Source organism: Cervus elaphus, chromosome 33 (genome assembly GCF_910594005.1).
Source record: "Cervus elaphus chromosome 33, mCerEla1.1, whole genome shotgun sequence".
Taxonomy (NCBI): domain Eukaryota; kingdom Metazoa; phylum Chordata; class Mammalia; order Artiodactyla; family Cervidae; genus Cervus; species Cervus elaphus.
Genome location: NC_057847.1, coordinates 10429609 through 10453151, shown reverse-complemented (window position 1 = coordinate 10453151; position 23543 = coordinate 10429609). Strand labels below are relative to the sequence as shown.

At 38.2% G+C, this 23543-nt stretch overlaps 2 protein-coding genes across 5 annotated transcripts in view; both read left to right on the top strand.

Annotated features, from left to right (window-relative positions):
* The window catches only part of C33H2orf88 (chromosome 33 C2orf88 homolog), a 37082-nt gene that overhangs the window by 6533 nt on the left and 7006 nt on the right, over positions 1 to 23543 (top strand). The window contains exon 1 of one of the 4 annotated variants that reach the window (XM_043894621.1): positions 9116 to 9134. The exons of the other annotated variants lie outside the window; for them this stretch is intronic. The gene's annotated coding sequence lies outside the window, so the exon portion shown is untranslated. Of the gene's footprint in view, positions 1 to 9115; positions 9135 to 23543 lie in introns of those variants that run through there. 4 annotated transcript variants of the gene reach the window in all.
* LOC122688566 (ATP synthase subunit g, mitochondrial-like) lies at positions 3480 to 3903 on the top strand. The gene has a single exon (XM_043894616.1). The coding sequence runs from the start codon at positions 3480 to 3482 to the stop codon at positions 3789 to 3791; it is 312 nt and encodes a 103-aa protein (XP_043750551.1). The 3' UTR covers positions 3792 to 3903.

Below are 23543 nucleotides of genomic sequence, written 5' to 3'. Positions count from 1 at the left end.
CTGTGGAGCTCGTCTGTCATATCCCCTCACAAATTCATTCCTGCTTCTGAACCCTGCATTAACTCAACTCTCACCTGACTCTCAGCATTGAGGCTACTTGTTCATCTTTTTTTAAAAAAGAAATTTAGATATCAATTACATTATTGATTTTTTACTTGCTAATTGAGTGCTATCCCCTAAATCTTAATATGGGTTCAGTGCTATTTTCCTCTCTTCATAAACTGATTGAGTCTTTTATTCACATTAAATCTTGGTTTGAAGCAGTTAAAATGTGTTGCATCAAATTATCAGTTTGACTTTCTTTAAAAAGACGTATTTGATGATAAAAAATAATATATGCATTTGAAAAATTGGGGAGCAGATAAAAGTACAAAGAAGAAATTTAAATTACCTATAATTCCACCATCCAAAGAGGAACACTTGTTTTATATTTTTTTAAAAACTCCTTCATGGAATTGAGTCCATCTTTTAAAATTTTATTTATTTATTGGCTGTGCTGGTCTTTGTTGCTACATGGGCTTTTCCTTAGTTGTGGCAAGTGGGCACTGCTCTCTGGTTGCAGTGCTCAGGCTTCTCACTGCTGTGGCTTCTCTGTTGTGGAACACAGGCTCTAGGGCACAGGCTCAGCAGTAGTTGTGGCACATGGGCTTAGCTGCCCCACCGCATGTGGGGTCTCCCTGGACCAGGGATCCAACCCACATCTCCTGCACTGGCAGATGGATTCTTTACCCCTGAGCCACCAGGGAAGCCCTGTTTTCTATTCTTTCAAAACCATATGTATTTTAAAAATTAGAATCATACATGTATATTATAGTCTTCTGCTTTTAAAAATTAACTATGATTTCTAGAGACTTAGAAGAATCTTCTAATCTTGGCAAATTTTTCTTTATTTTAGGCAGCAGACTGTAATATCTTCAATGTTTGGTGTCATTTCTTTAGCAAAATGCTAATTACAAGTAAGATTATATGATATTACAAGGCAGGCTTATAACAGTCTTGAAAATATTTTCAATAAATAGAAATATTATAGGAAATTATTAGTTCAAGTAACAAATATGTGAGTGCACAGTCTGTTTTTAAGCAATATTTTTGTTATTTACAGCCTGAGTTTTTTCATTGTTTTGCTATGGATAAATAACCATTTGACCAGTAATTTAAACAATGAACATATGAACATTTTCTCATGTTACTAAATATTTTTAAAGTTATTTTCATATAATGAATTACCCTATAACTTAATTGCTTAAAATGACAAACATATATTTATTTCACAGTTCCTGTGGATCAGGAAACTGGATATAGCTTAGATGAGTAACTCTGCTTCAAGATCTCTCAAAATCAAGTTGTCAGTTGGGGCTATAGTCTTATCTGAAGGCTTACCTGGGGGAGTTCTTTAGAAGATAGGTTTATAAAATAAATTGTTCCATAATTAGGAAATTTATTTGAATTAGCACAAGTCATGAAATATGAAAGGAAAGCGCTGTGATATAGCAAGATCCCTGAAATTAGAATCAAAAGATATGGATGTTAGAACAGGCAGTGCATTTGAGTATCATCATACAGTATCATCAAGGTCACATGCTTCCCAAGGTAGGATAGTTAAGCTGCTTACTTACAGAATTATACACCAATGTGTTTTGTACAATGAGGAAAAATAATCCCTTTTAGTTCTATAAATTCACTTACAAGATACCAGGAAAAGAAGAAAAGAGAAAATGCAAATGAAATATGCTCAACAGAAATAGAGATAGGTGGGTAATTTACTCTGAAAAACTCCAGACACTTGGTTATCATTTGTAACTCAGGACTATACATATTCTGTTGCTAACAGTATTGGATTTTTATTTAAAATATCTAAACTTAAATTATTTACATCAGTTATGGACGCCCCTCACTGTGCTAGGCATATAAGAGTGAGATACAGAGATGAACAATTACTTATTACCCATCTTCTTTCACAGAGAATTTAAGAAGACTCTTTGTCTGCCTTCAAGAGTCTAGCACACTTATAAACAAGCAGAATGAGAAAAGTACAGTGACAAAGATAACTATGTTATGGAAACCCAAGAGAGGGATAGAGTACTATCAGGTAGTGAGAGGGCCTTTACACTGGAAGTGTACTTGGGATGGACACATAAGATTGGGTCTATCTGGGGATTTCCCTGGTGGTCCAGTGGTTAGGACTCTGTGCTGTCACTGCCAAGGGTGCAGGTTCAGCCCATGGTTGGGGAACTAAGATCCCACAAGCCACAAAAGACCTATATATAGAAAACTAAACACTGATGAAAGAAATCAAAGGTGACACAAATAGATGGGGAAATATACCATGTTCATGGATTGGAAGAATCAATATAGTGAAAATGAGTATACTCCCCAAAGCAATCTATAGATTCAGTGCAGTCCCTATCAAGCTACCAACAGTATTTTTCACAGAACTAGCACAAATAATTTCACAATTTGTATGGAAATACAAAAAACCTCAAATAGCCAAAGCAATCTTGAGAAAGAAGAATGGAACTGGAGGAATCAACCTGCCTGACTTGAGACTATACTACAAAGTTACAGTCATCAAGACAGTATGGTACTGGCACAAAGACAGAAATATAGAGCAATAGAACAAAATAGAAAGCCCAGAGATAAATCCACGCACCTATGGACACCTTATCTTTGACAAAGGAGGCAAGAATATACAATGGAGAAAAGACAATCTCTTTAACAAGTGGTTCTGGGAAAATTGGTCAGCCACCTGTAAAAGAATGAAACTAGAACACTTTCTAATACTATACACAAAAATAAACTCAAAATGGATTAAAGATCTAAATGTAAGACCAGAAAGTATAAAACTCCTAGAGGAAAACATAGGCAAAACACTCTCTGACATAAATCACAGCAGGATCCTCTATGACCCACCTACCAGAATAATGGCAGTAAAAGCAAAAATAAACAAATGGGACCTAATTAAACTCAAAAGCTTTTGCACAACGAAGTAAACTATAAGCAAGGTGAAAAGACAGCCTTCAGAATGGGAGAAAATAATTGCAAACGAAGCAACTGACAAAGAATTAATCTCAAAAATATACAAGCAGCTCATGCAGCTCAATACCAGAAAAATAAATAACCCAGTCAAAAAATGGGCCAAAGAACTAAATAGACATTTCTCCAAAGAAGACATAGAGATGGCTAACAAACACATGAAAAGATGCTCAACATCACTATCAGAGACATGCAAATCAAAGCCACAATGAGGTACCATCTCATGCCAGTCAGAATAGCTGCTATCAAAAAGTCTACAAACAATAAATAAATGCTGGAGAGGGTGTGGAGAAAAAGGAACCCTCTTACACTGTTGGTGGGAATGCAGACTAGCACAGCCACTATGTAGAACAGTGTGGAGATTCCTTTAAAAACTGGAAATAGCCCTTCCGGGTGGGTGACATTCAGCCAGCCAGTCGGGGCGACGGGCTCTCCATCCTAGCACCATGGCCCAGTTTGTCCGTAACCTCCCGGAGAAGGCCCTGGCGCTGGTCAACACTGCTGTGACTTACTCGAAGCCTCGATTGGCCACATTTTGGTACTATGCCAAGGTTGAGCTGGTTCCTCCAACCCCTGCTGAGATCCCTACATCAATTCAGAGCTTGAAAAAAATTATCAACAGTGCTAAAACCGGTAGCTTCAAACAGCTCACTGTTAAGGAAGCTCTACTGAATGGTTTGGTGGCCACTGAGGTGTGGATGTGGTTTTATGTTGGCGAAATCATAGGCAAGCGTGGCATCATTGGCTATGATGTTTGAAGACCAATTTTTAACATGTGATTATATTTGCTTTATTATTCAAGTGTTCTTGGACCATGTGTGAACAGACTGCTATTTGAATAAAATAAGACAATGTGTCAGAAAAAAAAAACAAAAACTGGAAATAGAACTGCCATATGACCCAGCAATCCCACTGCTGGGCATACACACTGAGGAAACCAGAATTGAAAGAGACACATGTACCCCAGTGTTCATCGCAGCACTGTATACAACAGCCAGGATATGGAAGCAACCTTGATGTCCATCAGCAGAAGAATGGATAAGAAAGTCATGGTACATATACACACTGGAATATTACTCAGCTATTAAAAAGAATGCATTCAATCAGTTCTAATGAGGTGGATGAAACTGAAGCCTATTATACAGAGTGAAGTAAGTCAGAAAAAAAAAACACACCAGTACAGAATATTAATGTATATATATGGAATTTAGAAAGATGGTAATGATGACCCTGTATGTGAGACAGCGAAAGAGACACAGATATAAAGAACAGACTTTTGGACTCTGTGGAGAAGGCGAGGGTGGGATAATTTGAGAGAATAGCATTGAAACATGTATATTACCATATGTGAAATAGATGACCAGTCCAAGTTTGGTGCATGAAACAGGGCACTCAAAGCTGGTGCACTGGGACAACCCAGAGGGATGGGATGGGGAGGGAGGGGGAAGGGGGGTTCAGGATGGGGAACACATGTGCACTCATGGCTGATTCATGTCAGTGTATGGCAAAAACCACTACAATATTGTAGTTCAGTTCAGTCACTCAGTCGTGTCCGACTCTCTGCGACCCCATGAATTGCAGCAAGCCAGCCCTCCCTGTCCATCACCAACTCCCAGAGCTTACTCAAACTCATGTCCATCGAGTTGGTGATGCCATCTAGCCATCTCATCCTCTGTCACCCCCTTCTCCTCCTGCTCCCAATCCCTCCCAGCATCAGGGTCTTTTCCAATGAGCCAACTCTTTGCATGAGGTGGCCAAAGTACTGGAGTTTCAGCTTCAGCATCAGTTCTTCTAATGAACACCCAGGACTGATCTCCTTTAGGATGGACTGGTTGGATCTCCTTGCAGTCCAAGGCACTCTCAAGAGTCTTCTCCAACACCACAGTTCAAAAGCATCAATTTTTCAGTGCTCAGCATTCTTCACAGTCCAACTCTCACATCCTTTGTTGGCAAAGTAATGTCTCTGCTTTTTAATATGCTGTCTAGGTTGGTCATAACTTTCCTTCCAAGGAGTAAGTGTCTTTTAATTTCATGGCTGCAGTCACCATCCACAGTGATTTTGGAGCCCCCAGAAATAAAGTCTGACACTGTTTCCACTGTCTCCCCATCTATTTCCCATGAGGTGATGGGACCAGACGCCATGATCTTAGTTTTCTGAATGTTGAGCTTTAAGCCAACTTTTTCACTCTTGTCTTTCACTTTCATCAAGAGGCTTTTTAGTTCCTCTTCACTCTCTGCCATAAGGGTGGTGTCATCTGCATATCTGAGGTTATTGATATTTCTCCCGGCAATCTTGATTCCAGCTTGTGCTTCTTCCAGCCCAGCATTTCTCATGATGTACTCTGCATATAAGTTAAATAAGCAGGGTGACAATATACAGTCTTGACGTACTCCTTTTCCTATTTGGAACCAGTCTATTGTTCCATGTCCAGTTCTAACTGTTGCTTCCTGACCTGCATACAGGTTTCTCAAGAGGCAGGTCAGGTGGTCTGGTATTCCTATCTCTTTCAGAATTTTCCACAGTTTATTGTGATCCACACAGTCGAAGGCTTTGGCGTAGTCAATAAAGCAGAAATAGATGTTGTTGAACTCTCTTGCTTTTTTGATGATCCAGCGGATATTGGCAATTTGATCTCTGGTTCCTCTGCCTTTTCTAAAAGCAGCTTGAACATCTGGAAGTTCACGGTTCACATATTGCTGAAGCCTGGCTTGGAGAATTTTAAGCATTACTTTACTAGCATGTGAGATGAGTACAACTGTGTGGTAGTTTGAGCATTCTTTGGGATTGCCTTTCTTAAGGATTGGAATGAAAACTGACCTTTTCCAGTCCTGTGGCCACTGGTGAGTTTTCCAAATTTGCTGGCATATTGAGTGCAGCACTTTCACAGCATCATCTTTCAGGATTTGAAATAGCTCAACTGGAATTCCATTACCTCCACTAGCTTTGTTCATAGTGATGCTTTCTAAGGCCCACTTGACTTCACATTCCAGGATGTCTGGCTCTAGGTGAGTGATCACACCATTGTGATTATCTGGGTCGTGAAGATCTTTTTGGTACAGTTCTTCTGTGTATTCTTGCCACCTCTTCTTAACATCTTCTGCTTCTGTTAGGTCCATACCATTTCTGTCCTTTATCAAACCCATCTTAGCATGAAATATTCCCTTGGTATCTCTAATTTTCTTGAAGAGATGTCTAGTCTTTACCATTCTGTTGTTTTCCTCTATTTCTTTGCATTGATCCCTGAGGAAGGCTTTCTTATCTCTCCTGGCTATTCTTTGAAACTCTGCATTCAAATGGGAATATCTTTCCTTTTCTCCTTTGCTTTTCGCTTCTCTTCTTTTCACAGCTATTTGTAAGGCCTCCTTAGACAACCATTTTGCCTTTTTGCATTTCTTTTCCATGGGGATGGTCTTCATCCCTGTCTCCTGTAATATCACGAACCTCCGTCCATAGTTCATCAGGCTCTCTGTCTATCAGATCTAGTCCCTTAAATCTATTTCTCACTTCCACTGTATAGTCATACGGGATTTGATTTAGGTCATACCTGAATGGTCTAGTGGTTTTCCCTACTTTCTTCAGTTTAAGTCTGAATTTGGCAATAAGGAGTTCATGATCTGAGCCACAGTCAGCTCCCGGTCTTGTTTTTGCTGACTGTATAGAGCTTCTCCATCTTTGGCTGCAAAGAATATAATCAATCTGATTTCGGTGTTGACCATCTGGTGATGTCCATGTGTAGAGTCTTCTCTTGTGTTGTTGGAAGAGGGTGTTTGCTATGACCAGTGCATTCTCTTGGCAGAACTCTATTAGCCTTTGCCCTGCTTCATTCCGTACTCCAAGGCCAAATTTACCTGTTACTCCAGGTGTTTCTTGACCTCCTACTTTTGCATTCCAGTCCCCTATAATGAAAAGGATATCTTTTTTGGGTGTTAGTTCTAAAAGGTCTTGTAGGTCTTCATAGAACCATTCACCTTCAGCTTCTTCAGCGTTACTGGTTGGGGCATAGGCTTGGATTACTGTGATATTGAATGGTTTGCCTTGGAAACGAACAGAGATCATTCTGTCGTTTTCGAGATTGCATCCAAGTACCGCATTTCGGACTCTTTTGTTGACCATGATAGCTATTCCATTTCTTCTAAGGGATTCTTGCCCACAGTAGTAGATATAATGATCATCTGAGTTAAATTCACCCATTCCAGTCCATTTTAGTTCACTGATTCCTAGAATGTTGGCAGTCACTCTTGCCATCTCCTGTCTAACCACTTCCAATTTGCCTTGATTCATGCACCTAACATTCCAGGTATCTATGCAATATTGCTCTTTACAGCATCGGACCTTGCTTCTATCACCAGTCACATCCATAACAGGGTATTGTTTTTGCTTTGGCTCCATTCCTTCATTCTTTCTGGAGTTATTTCTCCATTGATCTCCAGTAGTATATTAGGCACCTGCCGACCTGGGGAGTTTCTCTTTCAGTATCCTATCATTTTGCCTTCTCATACTGTTCATGGGGTTCTCAAGGCAAGAATGCTGAAGTGGTTTGCCATTCCCTTCTCCAGTGGACCACATTCTGTCAGACCTCTCCACCATGACCTGGCAGTCTTGGGTGGCCCCACATGGCATGGCTTAGTTTCATTGAGTTAGACAAGGCTGTGGTCCTGTGATCAGATTGGCTAGTTTTCTGTGATTATGGTTTTAGTGTGTCTGCCCTCTGATGCCATCTCACAACACCTACCGTCTTACTTGGGTTTCTCTTACCTCGGACGAAGGCTATCTCTTCACGGCTGCTCCAGGAAAGCACAGCCACTACATTAGCCTCCAATTAAATAAATTATTATTTTTTTAAAATCAGTCACTTTGTAAAGAGAAAAGATCCATGTGAATTAGAAGGGAAAAAAATAAGAAAGCCCTTTTAGAACAGAAAGCATTTTACAAATGTGATATAGGAGTCCATGGAGTCAGTAATTGACTTAGTATAAAAGAATGAGTGGATCATGATTTTCAGATTACAGTGAATTGAGGACAACATTCATTTTTGTATTTTGTGTTTTATTAGTTTCATGTTCTGATTTGGGCTCAGATTCTTAATTTCAATTACAAGGTCTAAATAATAATCCAGTTGTAACAAACTAACAATATTCTGACATTGTTACCCAGTACCCACCACTCCCCACCTCCATTTAGCAACAGTTGCTTAAGGAACTGCCTTAAGAATTTTACAGAGCTTAATTCATGTGTCATTAGTACAGTTGTGTCATTGAATTAGAACATGACATGACTGGGAAATGAATACAGAATATAAAGTTTAAATGTTTTACCATCTTAGTGGTGATCTAGATCAGGTATTCTTCAACTAGTTGATGAGGAGCTACTTGTCATTTTCTACAGGGGTTTAGATTACAGGGCTGGAGACTGAAGTTCAATATTTGTAGTCGTAAATAGGCATGGTCAGGTGAAGCAGACTTGCCCCCAGAACAGAGCCTGTTTCCTGTCACCACCTGGAGAACCTGGTCATTGAGATGGAACATTGACACCTGACATAGGTCGGTCACCTGATAACTCTTTAATATCCCAAATGACTGTCAACATTCTTGGGCTATAATTCTCTTTCCTAATTATAATTCTGAAACATGACCCTATATGTGAGACCGCAAAAGAGACACAGATATTTTCTCTCTTATCCATTCGTCTAAAGCACTTAAAATAGTTAATAATTTGATTTTTGTAGATTTAGGAGACAATCTAAGAGAGAGAAGGAAAAGAAATCTTACTGAACACCTTCCATGTTCCAAGGCAGTTCTAGATGCTTTAAGTGTAGAAGCGCATGTAATTTTTAGGATTAACATCTGAGGTTGATTCCCAGTTTACAGAAAAAGACACCACACGGCTCTACTCAGGTTTATGAGACTCTCAGATATCATCCTTTCACTTCTCAATGTGGTTTTCTGTGCCTCTCCATGGAGAAGATTTGGCCCCACGTGTGACTTCATGAAGAGTCCCTGTGACAGTCTGCTCAAGACCAGCTGCACAAAGCGTGTGTTCTGCGTGTCTGAGGACGAAACCAGCTACTCAGTCTCCAAGACCGTACAGTGGTGCCCTTCAGGTGACCTTCAGACGGACCAAAATCACATCTGCTAGCTTTTCTAGCCTTTACTTTTTCATCAGAGTATTAAATTTGAGTTCGTTTCTGCTTGCCAGTTTAGCTGGTGTCATTTGATCTGGTTAAGAATTTATAGTCAGTATTACCAATACAGAGTCCTCTGTTAACTGTCTGATTTTCATGGACCTCTACAAGAAGGAAAATATACTCTTAGTATCCCTTATTACAGAACAAACAATGACAAACATGCTGTTAGGAACTTTGTTATTTTTTTTAATGAACTTTATATTTTTAAAGAATTGGCATTTTAATTAACTGCATTAAACTTTGAAAGACAGTATATTCATTCAGCTTTTAAAGACTACAATGTGGTTTTTATTATATAGATATTTGCATTAATTCAGGGCTAGGGCCCATTTAAAGCTATAGCTTGAGATATGAAACCTTAAAACCTGTTTAAAGGCTTAGAATATGATATAAAGTAGGACAACAGCAATAACCATTTCTGTTAATCTAGTATTTAAGAAAGGCTCTCAAGGATTTAGCAGCCTGTTCATTCCCAGGGCAGATTTTGGAAGTTTTTGTGTTCTTTCTTTGATAGAGCTGTGTGTATTGGCTCCACTCATATTCAAGTTGGGTATTCCCCGGTGGCTCAGACAGTAAAGAGTTTGCCTGCAATGTGGGAGACCCAGGTTCAACCCCTGGGTCAGGAAGATCCCCTAGAGAAGGAAGTGACAACCCACTCCAGTATTCTTGCTGGGAAAATTCCATGAATGGAGGAGCCTGGCAGGCTACAGTCTGTGGGGTCACAAAGATTTGGACATAACTGAGCGACTTCACTTTCACTTCACTTTCATATTCAAGTTGTAGCTTTTTGGTGAACCTTCCCTGACATATACCCAAGGAGCTTACTCACCAGGCTCAATCTGATGACATTGAATCCAGGATGGAGGGCCACAGCTTCAAGATGAAATATACAGAATGAGCTGCTGTAAACTGCATCTTCTATTTAAAGGATCTAAGATCCACTAGAGAAGGGCATGGGTATCCATTCCAGTGTTCTTGCCAGGAGAATCCCATGGACAGAGGAGCCTGGTGGGCTACAGTCTATAGGGTTGCAAACAGTAGGACATGACTGAGCGACTAACATTAACACTACATTAACATGGAGGGAACCAAGTAAGAGGGGCCTTCTTTTCTTTATGTATGACTCTAATGTATGTGTATGTATATGTTGGGATTTGGGGAAGGAATGGTGGGGGGGAAAGGCATCTTTGTATTTTATTTTTGCTGGCAGTGGCATGAACAAATGGCCACTTCACATATTGGGACAAAGATAATGCTAAGGATCCTTTCTGGGCATTTGCACTAATTATAGCCTGAATGAGCTGTCATCTCATTCTCGCTCTATCTCCCTTTGATTTTATTTTGTTAAGTACATTTTGAAAGCACTTATATTGATGGTCCTGAACACAGAGAAACTCACTAAATACTGGCTAGATGGTTGAAGAATGTTCTCACTGACAGCTCTTTATGTATCTTAAGATGTTAAACTATAGTATAAAAGAAGTTGATTTTCAGTATTTTTGAAAAGTGTATTTTAAAAAACATTTTATACTCATACTTCTGTATCAGCCAGTTACAATGACAAGAGAGCCAAACAACTTTTCTTTGCTAACATCCAGCATTAAATATATCACACCTTTAACTGATAGCTGTGTTAACTTTCTAACCTGTCAGATGAATAATAGAGTCTAAGAATTAACTTAGGAGAACTCATCGTAAGGCCAGTCCTTAGAAGGCCAATTATATCTGCTCAACTATTGGCATGCATTAATAGTGAACACTGTTGAAACTATTGCTTCATTATGAATCAACTGTCTTATTAGAGGAGACTGAAATTATATAAAGGTTATTCTTCAGTGACATACAGGTTGGGATTTCATTGCCTTTAAGGTAATTTTATTCACATTTCTTTATTCACCTCTGTAATTTTATTTATTTTTGGCCATGACACACAGCTTGGGGGATCTCAGTTCCCCAACCAGGGACTGAATCCGGGCCACGTGGTGAAAGCACCAAATCTTAGCACTACTCGAGACCATCAGGGAGGGCTTCCCTGGTGGCCCAGTGGTAAAGAATCCACCTGCAATGCAGGAGACATGGGTTCAATCCCTGGGGTGGGAAGATCCCCTGGAGAAGGAAATGGCAGCCTACTCCAGTATTCTTGCCTGGGAAATCTCATGGATAGAAGAGCCGGGAGGGCTACAGTACACACAGTCACAAGGAGTCAACAACAAGACCACCAGGAAACTCTCTATTTCTGCCTTTTACCATGTCTATCAAGTGTTTGGACAGCTGTTACCATGAACAGAAGTAGCATAAACTTTTTGGTTTTGGCTCTGATTTTCTTTTCAGGATCACTCTTCCAGAAAACCACAGAATTACAGTCTGATTAACAAACATATGAGATTAACAGTCCTGTTCTATCAGGGCAAGTACATCTTTTCTAAGCATGTGACGATAAATTCCATTAGTTACTGGACCAGTTGTACCCAATGACATGAACGTATCAGTGTTATTTTATCCTAGATAGGCCCTGAAGACCAGAGCTGACAGCTGGTCCTGGGTAGCGGTCCCTGGGAGCCTTGGAAGCTCTGAACTGTAATGTCCCTGCTGATGGAGACCAGATCAGACACTGGGCCAGTGAGCAAAGAGAAACAATAGAGCCTCGAAAGGAGCTGTATTGGTCTTTGTCAGAATTAACTTCAAAACTAGAGGTGGGGAGGGAGGCTCTATAAATTCAAGAGGGGGAGGATGTTTAACACTTAAAACCTATAAGTGTTAAACACTTAAAAACTATAAGATAAAGTATTATTGGAGCAACTGTTATTCCCAGAAGAACAGGAATGGGAGCTCACACTGGGAAGTGTGACCTCTCTGGGTCAGTTTCCTCTGCAAGTGGAAATATCCAGGCCTGTCTGCTTACTGGTTCTATTAGTTGGAAAGAAGCAGATGGTAAACATGATATAAATTAATGAACTGAAGTGATTACTATAGAATATTCTATCCATGATAGAAGCACTATTGCTAAACCTAGTTGGTGGCATAAATATTTTACCACTTAGATATTTTGTGGTCCTGTAGATAATCAAGATAATGTACTCAAACTAAAGACTGTATTGTAGGGAATGGAGTATCACTAATTCATTTCTTTAGAAAGGCTGTCTATTCCTTTCCCCACTCCACTCCCATTAGCTACAAGTTCAGGAACCATACTGTTAAGGACAAAGGACGCTCATATCCAATTTGTAAACTGATTTCTCTTTTATTGACATTATTTCAAATCAAAGCACTTGACATTTCCATCAAGATATAGAACATTTCCATAACCTATACATTTCTTTCATGCCTCCTTCCAAGCAGTCCTTACCAACTCCCACTCAAAAGAACTGCTCTTATGATTTCCATTCATAGGATTAGTACTGTTCATTCATATAAATATGACCAATCTTTTGTATCTGGCCCAATGTATTTCTGAGATTCATCCATGTTGCTGCATAGATTGTATTGATAAGTAGTATTCCATTTTATGGATATCCCAGTTTACTCATCCATTCACCTATTGATAGACATTTGTTTTCAGCTTTCAGTATTATGAATAAAGCTACTATGAACATTGGACTAAAGTTTTTTTGCAGACATGTTTGCATTTGTAATAAATAAATACCTAGAAGTAAAATGGTGAGTTCAGTTCTTTAAAGTGGTTGTACTGTCTTCCACTCACACCACAATATGTGCATTCCACATCCTCACCAACACTAGGCGTTGCTGGGCTTTTTAATTTTAGCAGTCCTAATGAGTGTATAATGGTGGTATTGTTTTGAAAACACCTTTTTAATTTTCATTTTACATACAGCAAAGCTGACTTTATTTTGGTGAATAGTTCTATGAGTTTGGATATATGTATAGATTCATATACCACTATGACAATCAGGATACGTAACAGTTCTCAGTTCAGGTTATCACTCAGTCATGTCCGACTCTTTGTGACTGCATGCATTGCAGCATGCTAGGCCTCCCTGTCCATCACCAACTCCCAGAGCCTGCCCAAACTCATGTCCATTGAGTTGGTGATGCCATCCAACCATCTCATCCTCTGTCATCCCCTTCTCCTCCCGCCTTCAATCTTTCCCAACATCAGGGTCTTTTCAGAGGAGTCAGTTCTTTGCATCAGGTGGTCAAAGTACTGGAGTTTCAGCTTCAACATCAGTCCTTCCAATGAATTTTCAGGACTAATTTCCTTTAAGATGGACTGGTTGGATCTCCTTGCTGTCCAAGGGACTCTCAAGAGTCTTCTCCAACACCACAGTTCAAAAGCATCAATTCTTCAATGCTCAGCTTTCTATATGGTCTAACTCTCACATCCATACATGATTACTGGAAAAACCATAGCTTTGACTAGATGGATCTTTGTTGGCAAAGTAATGTCTCTTCTCTTTAATACACTATCTAGGTTTGTCACAGCTTTTCTTCCAAGGAGCAAGTGTTTTAATTTCATGCCTGCAGTCACCATCTGCAGTGATTTTGGAGCCCAGGAAAATAAAGTCTGTCACTGTTTCCATTGCTTCCCCATCCATTTGTCATAAAGTGACAGGACCAAATGCCATGATCTTCATTGTTTGAATGTTGAGTTTTAAGCCAGCCTTTTCACTCTCCTCTTTCACTTTCATCTTCGCTTTCTGCCATAAGGTGGTGTCATCTGCATATCTGAGGTTATTGATATTTCTTCCACCATCTTGATTCCAGCTTGTGCTTCATCCAGCTGGCATTTCTCATCATGTACTCTGTATATAAGTTAAGTAAGTGTAACAGTTCTAACACCCCAGAAAAGTTCCCTTTTGCTGCCTCTTTGTAGTCACATTCTCCTCTTACCCTGACCCCTAAAGACCACATCAGTTGTCTGTTCCTATAGTTTTGCCTTTTCCAGAAGCATGCACTATACAATAAGTAAATTCATGCAACATGAAACCTTTTAAGACTGGGATCTTTCAATCAGCATCATGCCTTTAAGAGTCATCCATATTGGTATCAGTATCTTTGCTACTTTCAATTTTTGGCAGTCATGGATAAAACTGTGATAAATATCTACATAAAGCTTTTTATGTGAACACAAATTTCATTTCTCTAAATACCTAGGTGTGTTGGGTTATACGATAAGTGGATGTTCCAGCTTTATAAGAAAATGCTAAGCTGTTTCCCAGAGTAGCTGTGCTATTTTGCATCCCCACTAGCAATTATGAAAGTTTCAATTGCCCTGCATACGTACCAGCACTTGATATTGCATATTTTTAATTTTACCCATTTTAATAGATGTACAGATGTATCATATCATGGTTTTCATTCTTCAGATGGCCAGTATTGTTGAGCATGTACTGGTAGGCTGCATGGGGTTGCAAAGAGTTGGACATGACTGAGCAACTTCACTTTCATTTCATGTACTTACTTGCCATCCATAGATGATGTCTTGCATGAAAATTCTGTTACACATTCTTTAAAAATTGGTTTGTTTTCTTACTGTTGACTTTTGGTGTTTGACCATTCTAGATTGAAATCATTTGTTGGGCAAATGATGTGCAAATATTTTTTTCTCCATCTGGGGATCATCTTTTTATTTCCTTAACTGTGTTATACTCAGAACAAAAGTTTTCAATTTTCATTTAGTTAAGTTTATCAGTTTTTTTTATGGTTCATGCTTTTGGTGTCATAGCTAGAAGCTCTTTGTCAAACCCAAGATCATGAATATTTTCTGTAATGTCTCGTAAAAGTCTTACATGTTTAGATTTATGACTCCCTTTGAGTTAATTTTCTATATAAAGGGTAAGGCATAGATCTTTGAGGGGGTGGATATGACTGTCCAGTTATTCTAGTTCCAGTCATTGAAAACATTAGCCTTTTTGCACTGAATTATTTTTGCACAGTTGTCAAAACTCAATTGACCATATTTCTGTGGGTCTATTTCTGGACTCTTCTGTTCCAAAAATTTGTGTGTCTGGCCTTTCATCAATATAGCACTGTCTTGATTATTGTAGCCTTTTAATCATTCTTAAAAAGTGTGAGTATTCCAAATTTGATCTTTCTCAAAATTGTTTTGGCTATTCTAATTTCTTTGCATTTCCATAGTGAGCTTAGACTTGGTGTGTTTATAACACATCCTGCTGGGATTTTGAATGGAATTTTAGAATCAGTTTGTCAGTGTCTACAAAAAAGCCTCCTGGGATAGTGCTTATATGTAAATTTATATAAATTGGGGGAGAACTGACATCTTAGCAATAATTTGAGCCCAGAGATTTCTTCTTGGGAAAGAATTTCCCAAGAAATTTCTTCTTAAGTTATAAATACAATTTATTTCATTTATATAGGGATGTCAGACTTTCTGTTTTCTCTTGTGCCAGTTTTGGTAATTTGGTGTGTACAAAGTTGCTTATAATATTCCCTTCTTAGTCTTTTAATGGGTAAGGAATATATAGTAATGTCCTTCCCCCAATCACTTCTTGGTTATGGTGTCCTCTCATTTTCTTGATCAGACTAGATACAGACTTAGCTATTTTATGAGATTTTTTTTAAAGAACCACTATTGGTTCCATTGATGTTTCACCATTATTTTCCTTTTCCTTTGCTTTTTTTTTTTTTTTTTCTGCTCTCATCTATACTATTTCCTTCCTTCTGTTTACTTTGGGTTTAATTTACTTTTCTTTTTCTACCTTTTAAAGGTGAAAGCTTAGATTACTGACTTAATGCTTTCTTCTTTTCTGTTACAAGGACTTAAGTCTTATCAGTTTCCCTTTAAACTTTCAACAGTGCATTTAAAAATTTTTGATATGTTGTGGCTTCTATTACTTGGTTGAAAATATGTTAATTTCCTTATGATTTCTTCTTTTCCCCATGGGTTATTTAGAAATTTGTTATTTAGTTTCCAAGTATCTGGGACTTTCCTGGGTATTTTATTATTTATTAATTCTGTGATGGTTGGAAAATATACTCTAAGATTCCAAGCTTTTGAAATCTGTAGAGACCATCATGTAGTCTATCTTGGTGACTGTTCTATATTCATTTTATAAGAGTTTATCCTACAGTTGTTGGGTATAATCTTCTATAAATGTCAGTTAAGTCCCAGTGGAATTATAGTGTTGTTAAAAAACTGAATTCCCTACTTTTTTCCTTTGGGTATTCTTATCAGTTACTGAGAGAATACTGTTTCTGCCTTTGTCAGTTTTTCTTAATGTGTTTTGAAGCTTTGTTATTAGTTACCTATACACTTATGATTATCATGTCTTCTCCTCATTGACACATAAAATGTCCCTCTTAATTTCTGTAATACTACTGGTTCTTTGAGGTTTGATTTGTCTGATATTCATATAGCCACAGCAGCTTTTTATACTTCTTGTTTGCATTGTATATCCTTTCTCATCTTCTCATTGCAACTGGTATATTTGTATGTAAGGTATATCTCTTATAATTAGCATACAGTTGGATTTTTTAAAGAGACTTCCTTTTTTAGAGCATAAAACTGCTCTAAAATAGGTTCACAGCAAAGCTGAGCAGGAAATACAGTTACCTTCTTCCCACTCCCCTCACACCCTCCAACACACACAGCCTCACCCACTGTCAACATTCCAATCTAAACGTTACAGTCAGTGAATCTACATTGACATATGACCCCTCCAAGTCTTTACTGGACGTTAGGGTTCATTCTTGGTGCTATACATTCTGTGGGTTTGACAGCTGGCACATTATCCATCATTATAGTAGCATACAGAGAATTTCACTACCCTAAAACTTCTCTGTGCTCCACCTAGTCAATCTTCCCTCCTCTCTACTTGCTGGCGACCCCTGGGCTTTTTACTGTCTCCATAATTTTCATTTCTTCAGACTGTCATACAGTTGGAAAGATTGTCTTCTTTAGAGCTTAGTAAAATGCATTTAAGGTTTTTCAGTTTCTTTTCATGACTTGATAACATATTTCTTTTTAACACTGAATAATATTCCATTGTCTGATTATTCCACTGTTCACCCATTCACCTACTACTGAAGGACATCTTGGTTGCTTCCAGTTTTTGCAATTATAAATAAACATCCACATATGAGTTTTTGTGTAGACATAATTTTTTAGCTCACTTGGGTAAATTCCAAAGAGTGTAACTGATGGATCATATGGAAAGAGTACACTTAATTTTGTAAGAAACTGCCAAGCTGTTTTCTGCAGAGGCTGTGCAGTTTTGCATTTCCCCTAGCAATGAATGAGAGGTCTGTTTCTCCACGTCTTCAACAGCATTTTGTGCTGTCAGTGTTTCGGATTTTTGCAATTCGTATAGATTGTACTGATATCATAATGTTGTTTTAAAATGCAACTCCCTAATGATATATGATGTTAAATATTCCTTCACACGCTTATTTGCCATTTGTCTTCTCTGGTAAGTATGTTTGTTCAGATCTAGTGTCCATTTTTTAATCAACCTGTTTTCTTACTAAGTTTTAAGAGTTCTTGTATATTTTGGATAAACAATCCTTTATCAGATATGCTTTTGCAAATACTTTCTCCCAGTCTGTGGCTTGTCTTCTCGTTTTCTGTGAAGTGTGTTACACAGAAATCTTTACTTTTGACAAAGTCCAATTTATCAATCCTTTCTTTCATGAATCATACCTCTGATGTTGTATCTGAAAGGTCATTGCCAAACCCAAGGTCATTTAGATTTCTCTAGATGTAACTCCTGGATTTTATCTTTTAAGTTTTACAGTTTGCTTTATATTTAGATTCACTTTGAGCTAACTTTTGTGAAAGGTGTTAGGTCTGTCTAAACTTTTTTTTTTATAATGAATGTCCAGTTGTTTCAGTACATACTGAAAAGACTGTCTTTGCTCTATTATCTTTGCTCCTTTGTCAAAGATTAGTTGACTACATGTGGATCTTATTTACCTAGTCTGCCTTTTAATTGAAATTTTTAGTTCATTAAGTAATTTTTGATATCTATGGTCAGCGACTCTGCTGTTTTCTAATTATCCCATTATTTTTTTCCTCCTATGTTCATCCTTTCCTGCCTTCTTCTAGGTTAAATATATCTAATGTCTCATTGTTTTAAAGTTATATTTACATTATCTTTTTAGTGGTTTCTCTGTTCAGTTTTTTAAAATCTTTCCCCCTCTTTTTCAGATTGGTTGTATCTATGGATTTATATTCAAGCTTACTAATCTTTCTTCTCTAATGCCCAATAGCCCATATAATGAGTTTTTCATTTGTTCTTGAATTTACTTCTTGTGTGTTTTGTTACAATTTCTATTTCTCTGCTGAGATACTGTATTTGCTCACTCAGTGATCATTTTTCCTTTATGTCCGTGTGTGTGTGTTAGTTGCTCAGTCGTGTCTGACTATTTGTGATCCCATGGCCTGTAGCCCACCAGGCTTCTCTGCCCATGGAATTCTACAGGCAGTGATACTGGAGTGAGTTGCCATTCCCTTCTCCAGGGTATCTTCCCACCCCAGGGATTGAACCTGGGTCTTCTGCATTGCAGGCAGGTTCTTTACCATCTGAGCCTTGAAATTATTTACATTGCTGTTTAAAGTTCTATTAAGTTCTGTTAATTACCAAGTGCTCGGTCATCTGTGGATCTGTTTCTAGTAACTTTTATTTCTTGAATAGGCACATTTTCCTGTTTATTTGCATTATTGGTAATACTTTATTATGTGGTAGACATTGTGTATAATTTGTAGGAATTTGGATTATGCCATCTTCCTCTAAATAGTGTTGAATTTTATCCTTTGTTCAGATGGAACTGTTTGTGTGAACTTAGTCCAATATGGCCCATTGGACTGGCTGCCTGGTTTTTAAAATTTAACTTTTATTGGAACTTACTCCTTGCCCATCTGTTTACAAATGATCTATGGCTCCCTCTGCACTACAATAGCAGGCCTGAGTAGTGTAACATAGGCCATATGGCTCACAAAACTAAATTATACACAGTAAGTCCCCTATATGCGAAACTTCAAGTTGCGAACTTTCAAAGATACAAACGTGTCTTGTTAGTTCCCATGTCTGGCCTACATGTGTAATCCTCTGCAAGTAGTTCTCCTTTTGCATATTTTAATGCACAGTACTGTATACAGTTGTAGTACAGTATCTTTATTTCAAGTTTAGGATGTCCAGAAGCAAGCATAAAAGCAGCAGTGATACAGCTGGTATGGTTAAGAAGTACCAGCTATTGTTACTGTACTATTGTACTTTTCAAGAAAAAATGTTTTACTTAAAAATATACATATATTTTATTGAAGTATAGTTGACTCACAATGTTTCAGGCGCACAGCAAGGCGATTCAGTTATACAAATACACATGTATTATTTTGAAATTATTTTCCATCATAAGTTATTACAAGATATTGATATAGTTCCCTATGTTCTAAAGTAAACCTTTGTTGCTTGTTGTATATCTAGTTTTAATTAGAAACCAAAATTATAGTCATACTAAATCAAACAGAATCAAAATGTCATAATTAGGCAAAAATTCATAAGTTTTCTAATATATATATTACACACATTTGTGTGTATATATATATATGTATACAAAAGCTTTTCTTCTACACTTGTTAAAGGCTTGAGAAAGAACATCAAATAAAAAGAGAAGGAGAAATTGGAGAACATAAACTAAATGAAATGGGAATGCTGAATATGAAATAGAAAAAGTAAAATAAACTATATAAAAATAAAAGATCATCATATAGTCCAGTTGTTTTTAAACATGACTGCTTTTTAGAAACATAATATCTGGAGCTCTGGAGAAAAAAAGCAATACCCAGCATTGGTATTTTTCAAAAAATTTCAAGATAATTATGATATGCATCTGGATTTTAAAAACTGATTACAGGTTTTTCTATTAGATCCTAGTTTTGGTGATATGAAGTTCTATTATTTTTCTGTTGACCAATCATGATACAGTGGTATTAAGTGAGTAATAGTTACATAATCAAAATAGTTAAAGATGTTTATCAGTTTTCACAATCAATAGCCAGACAAAAAATAGAAGATAATTATAACTGTAAGTCATAATGGGAACATGATTAAGTTAACAATATAAAATAATTACATACAATTGGAGGGGGTGTCAAGCAGAGTGATGTGGTAAGTTGAAGTGCATACATCCACATTTTTTCATCCAATAGTCAGTCTAAGTCTTTTGGTTGGTGTATTTAACCCATATATATTTAAGGTAATTATCAATATGTATGATCCTATTAGCATTTTCTTAATTGTTTTGGGTTTATTTTCATAGGTCTTTTCATTCTCTTGGGTTTCTTGCCTAGAGAAGTTCCTTTAGCATTTGTTGTAAAGCTGGTTTGGTGGTGCTGAATTCTCTTAACTTTTGCTTGTCTGGAAAGCTTTTGATTTCTCCATGAAATCTGAAGGAGTCTTGCTGGGTAGAGTATTCTTGGTTCTAGGTTCTTCCCTTTCATCACTTTAAATACACCATGCCATTCCCTTTTGGTTTTGTATCATTTCTGTTGAGAAATCAGCTGATAGCTTGATAGGAGTTCCCTTGTTGCTTTTAATATTTTCTCTCTGTCTTTAGTCTGTCAGTTTGACTACTATGTGTCTCAGTGTGTTCCTCCTTGGCTTTATCCTTCCTGGGACTCTCTGTGCATCCTGGACTTGGTTGACCATTTCCTCTCCCACGTTAGGGAAGTCTTCAGCTATTATCTCTTCAAATATTTTCTCAGGTCCTTTCTTTCTTCTCCTTTTGGGACTCTTATAATGTGGATGTTGATGTGTTTAATGTTGTCCCAGAAGTCTCCTAGGCTGTATTCATTTCTTTTCATTCTTTTTTTTTATATTCTGTCCTCCCAGTCATTTATCTGTTCTTCTGCCTCAGTTATTCTGCTATTGATACCTTCTAGTCTATTATTCATCTGTTTGCTTGTTCTTTAGTTCTTCTAGGTCTTTGGTAAACATTTCTTGCATCTTTTCAATCTTTCCCTCCATTCTTTTCCTGAGATCCTGGATCATCTCTACTATCATTATTCTGAATTCTTCTTCTGGAAGGTTGCCTATCTCCACTTCATTTAGTTGTTTTTCTGGGATTTTATCTTGTCCCTTCATCTAGAACATAGCTTTCTGCTTTTTCATCGTGATTAACTTTCTGTAATATGGTTTTTGTTTCAGCAGCTGTGAGGCTGTTCTTCTTGCTTCTTCTGTCTGTCCTCTGACGGATGAGGCTAAGAGGCTTGTGTAAGCTTCTTGATTGGAAGGACTGGCACGGGAAAAACTGGGTCTTGCTCACGGGACAGGGCCTTGCTCAGTAAAGCTTTAATCCAATTGTCTGCTCATGGCGGGGGGTGGGGGGTGGGGGGGTGGGGGGGTGCGTTGCACTCCCTCTCTGGTAGTAGTTTGGCCTGAGGAGACCCAGCCCTGGGGTCTACAGGTTCTATGGTAGGGTTAATGGTGAACTCCAAGAGGGTTTATACCAAGGGGGACCTTCCAGTGCCCCATCCCTGTGGTGAGCCTATGCCGACCCATGCCTCCACAGGAGGCTCTCCAACACTAGCAGGTAGTTTTGGTTCAGTAGTCACTGCTCCTCTCCTGTAGGTATTGGTGCATGCAACACTTTGTTTGTGCCCTCCAAGACTGGAGTGTCTGTTTCCCTCAGTCCTCTGGAAGGCCTATAATCAAATCCCACTGGCCCTGAAGGCCAGATTTCCTGAGGAATCCCAGTCCCTTTGTTGGATGCCCAGGCTGGCGAGCCTGACTTGGGGTTCAGAACCTTCACAATAGTGCAAGGACTTCTTTGGTATTATTGTTCTCCAGCCTGTGGTTCACCCACCCAGCAGGTATGAGATTTAATTTTATTGTGATTGCGTCCCTCCTACCAACTTGCTGCAGCTTCTTCTCTTTGGATGTGGGGTATCTTTTTGTGATGGGTTTCAGCGTCCTCCTATCAATGGTTGTTCAACAGTTATTTGCAATTTTGGTGCTCTCACAAGAGGAGATGAGTACATGTCCTTCTCTGCCATTTTCAAAAATGTTTTATTTTTTATGTATTTTTTGTGTGAAAAGTATTATAAACCTATTACACACAGTACTACATAGCTGATAGTGTTAACTGAGTACCTAGGCTAACTTTGTTGGACTTAGGAACAAACTGGACTTACAAACATGCTCTCAGAATGGAATCTGTTGGTATGTAGGGAACTAACTATATTATCTAGCCCTTTAGTGAAAAGTTTTATTAAACTCGGCTCTAGGGTTCACTCCTAAAGTGTCACACATAGTAGCTAAATGCCTCAAGTGTTCAGTGAGGTTTCTTTACTTTGGCTGGTGTGGAACTTCAGGAATTCCCTAGCACTATTGAACTTATAGCATCACTGTTCAATTCTAAGTCCCAGAGCAGGTATTCATTTGCTAAGTCTTGCAAATGTTTTCTGTATGTACACACCCCAGCCCTCAACCAAACCAGATTTAGGTCTGCTTTTCTGATACACAGAAAAGCTAAGCAACTGACACCAGGTTGTGGTGAAGAAAGCAGTGTTTATTGCAAGATGCCTAGTGTGGGGCCAAGCAAGGAGAATAAAACAGATCATGGTCAAAATCCCTGAACTCCTTGATGGCTTTTGGTGAAGGGGTTTTTGTTTTTAAGAAGCTTTATTACCCGTGTTCAGATTAATTAAGGCTGCTGTAGCAACAAACACACAGAAACACTGTTTAAAACATAGTCATTAAATAGAAAAGTGTCAAGTTTATTTTTTATAATCATTGGACATTTGTCTTTAAGTTTTTATTTTACATTGGAATAAAGTTAATTAACAATATGTTAGTTTCAGGCGTACAGCAAAGTGATTCAGCTAGACATACACAGGTATACATTTTTCAAGTTTTTTTTTAAGAGGCAGGGTGAGGGAGAAGGTCTCGGAATGTGTGATCACCTCATGGACATCCTTCTGATTGGTTAGTGGTGAGGTAACTAGGTGGCACTTTGGAGTTAATATCATCAACCTTCTGGTTCCAACCAGTCTGGGGTCTGCATGCTGGTGGTCAGCAGACAGTTAACTTCCTTCACCTGATGGTTTTAGTATCTGCAAAGCAAGAATATGGCTCAAGGTATTATCTATAGCACTTGAAGAGGAGTTAAAGATCCTTGACTTTGTTTCATGGCTATTATTATTTTGGCTTGCTTGACTGTTTTCCTTTATTTTTGCATTTGTTCTTTGGAACTCAGAGAAGGCCTTGGAAAAGGCAGAGGACCCACGAGTCTCTCCCGAGGAAGGCCCTGCAGGGTCCTGCTTGGTTTTAGTGAGACCTCATGAAAATTTCTGCCTCCCTCCCAACTCCCTTTTCTCTTGAATTCTCCTGTAATTTTATCTGCTTCAGT

Excerpts from the sequence above, each read along its gene's own strand:
- LOC122688566 (XM_043894616.1), top strand. The coding sequence starts at position 3,480 with ATGGCCCAGTTTGTCCGTAACCTCCCGGAGAAGGCCCTGGCGCTGGTC.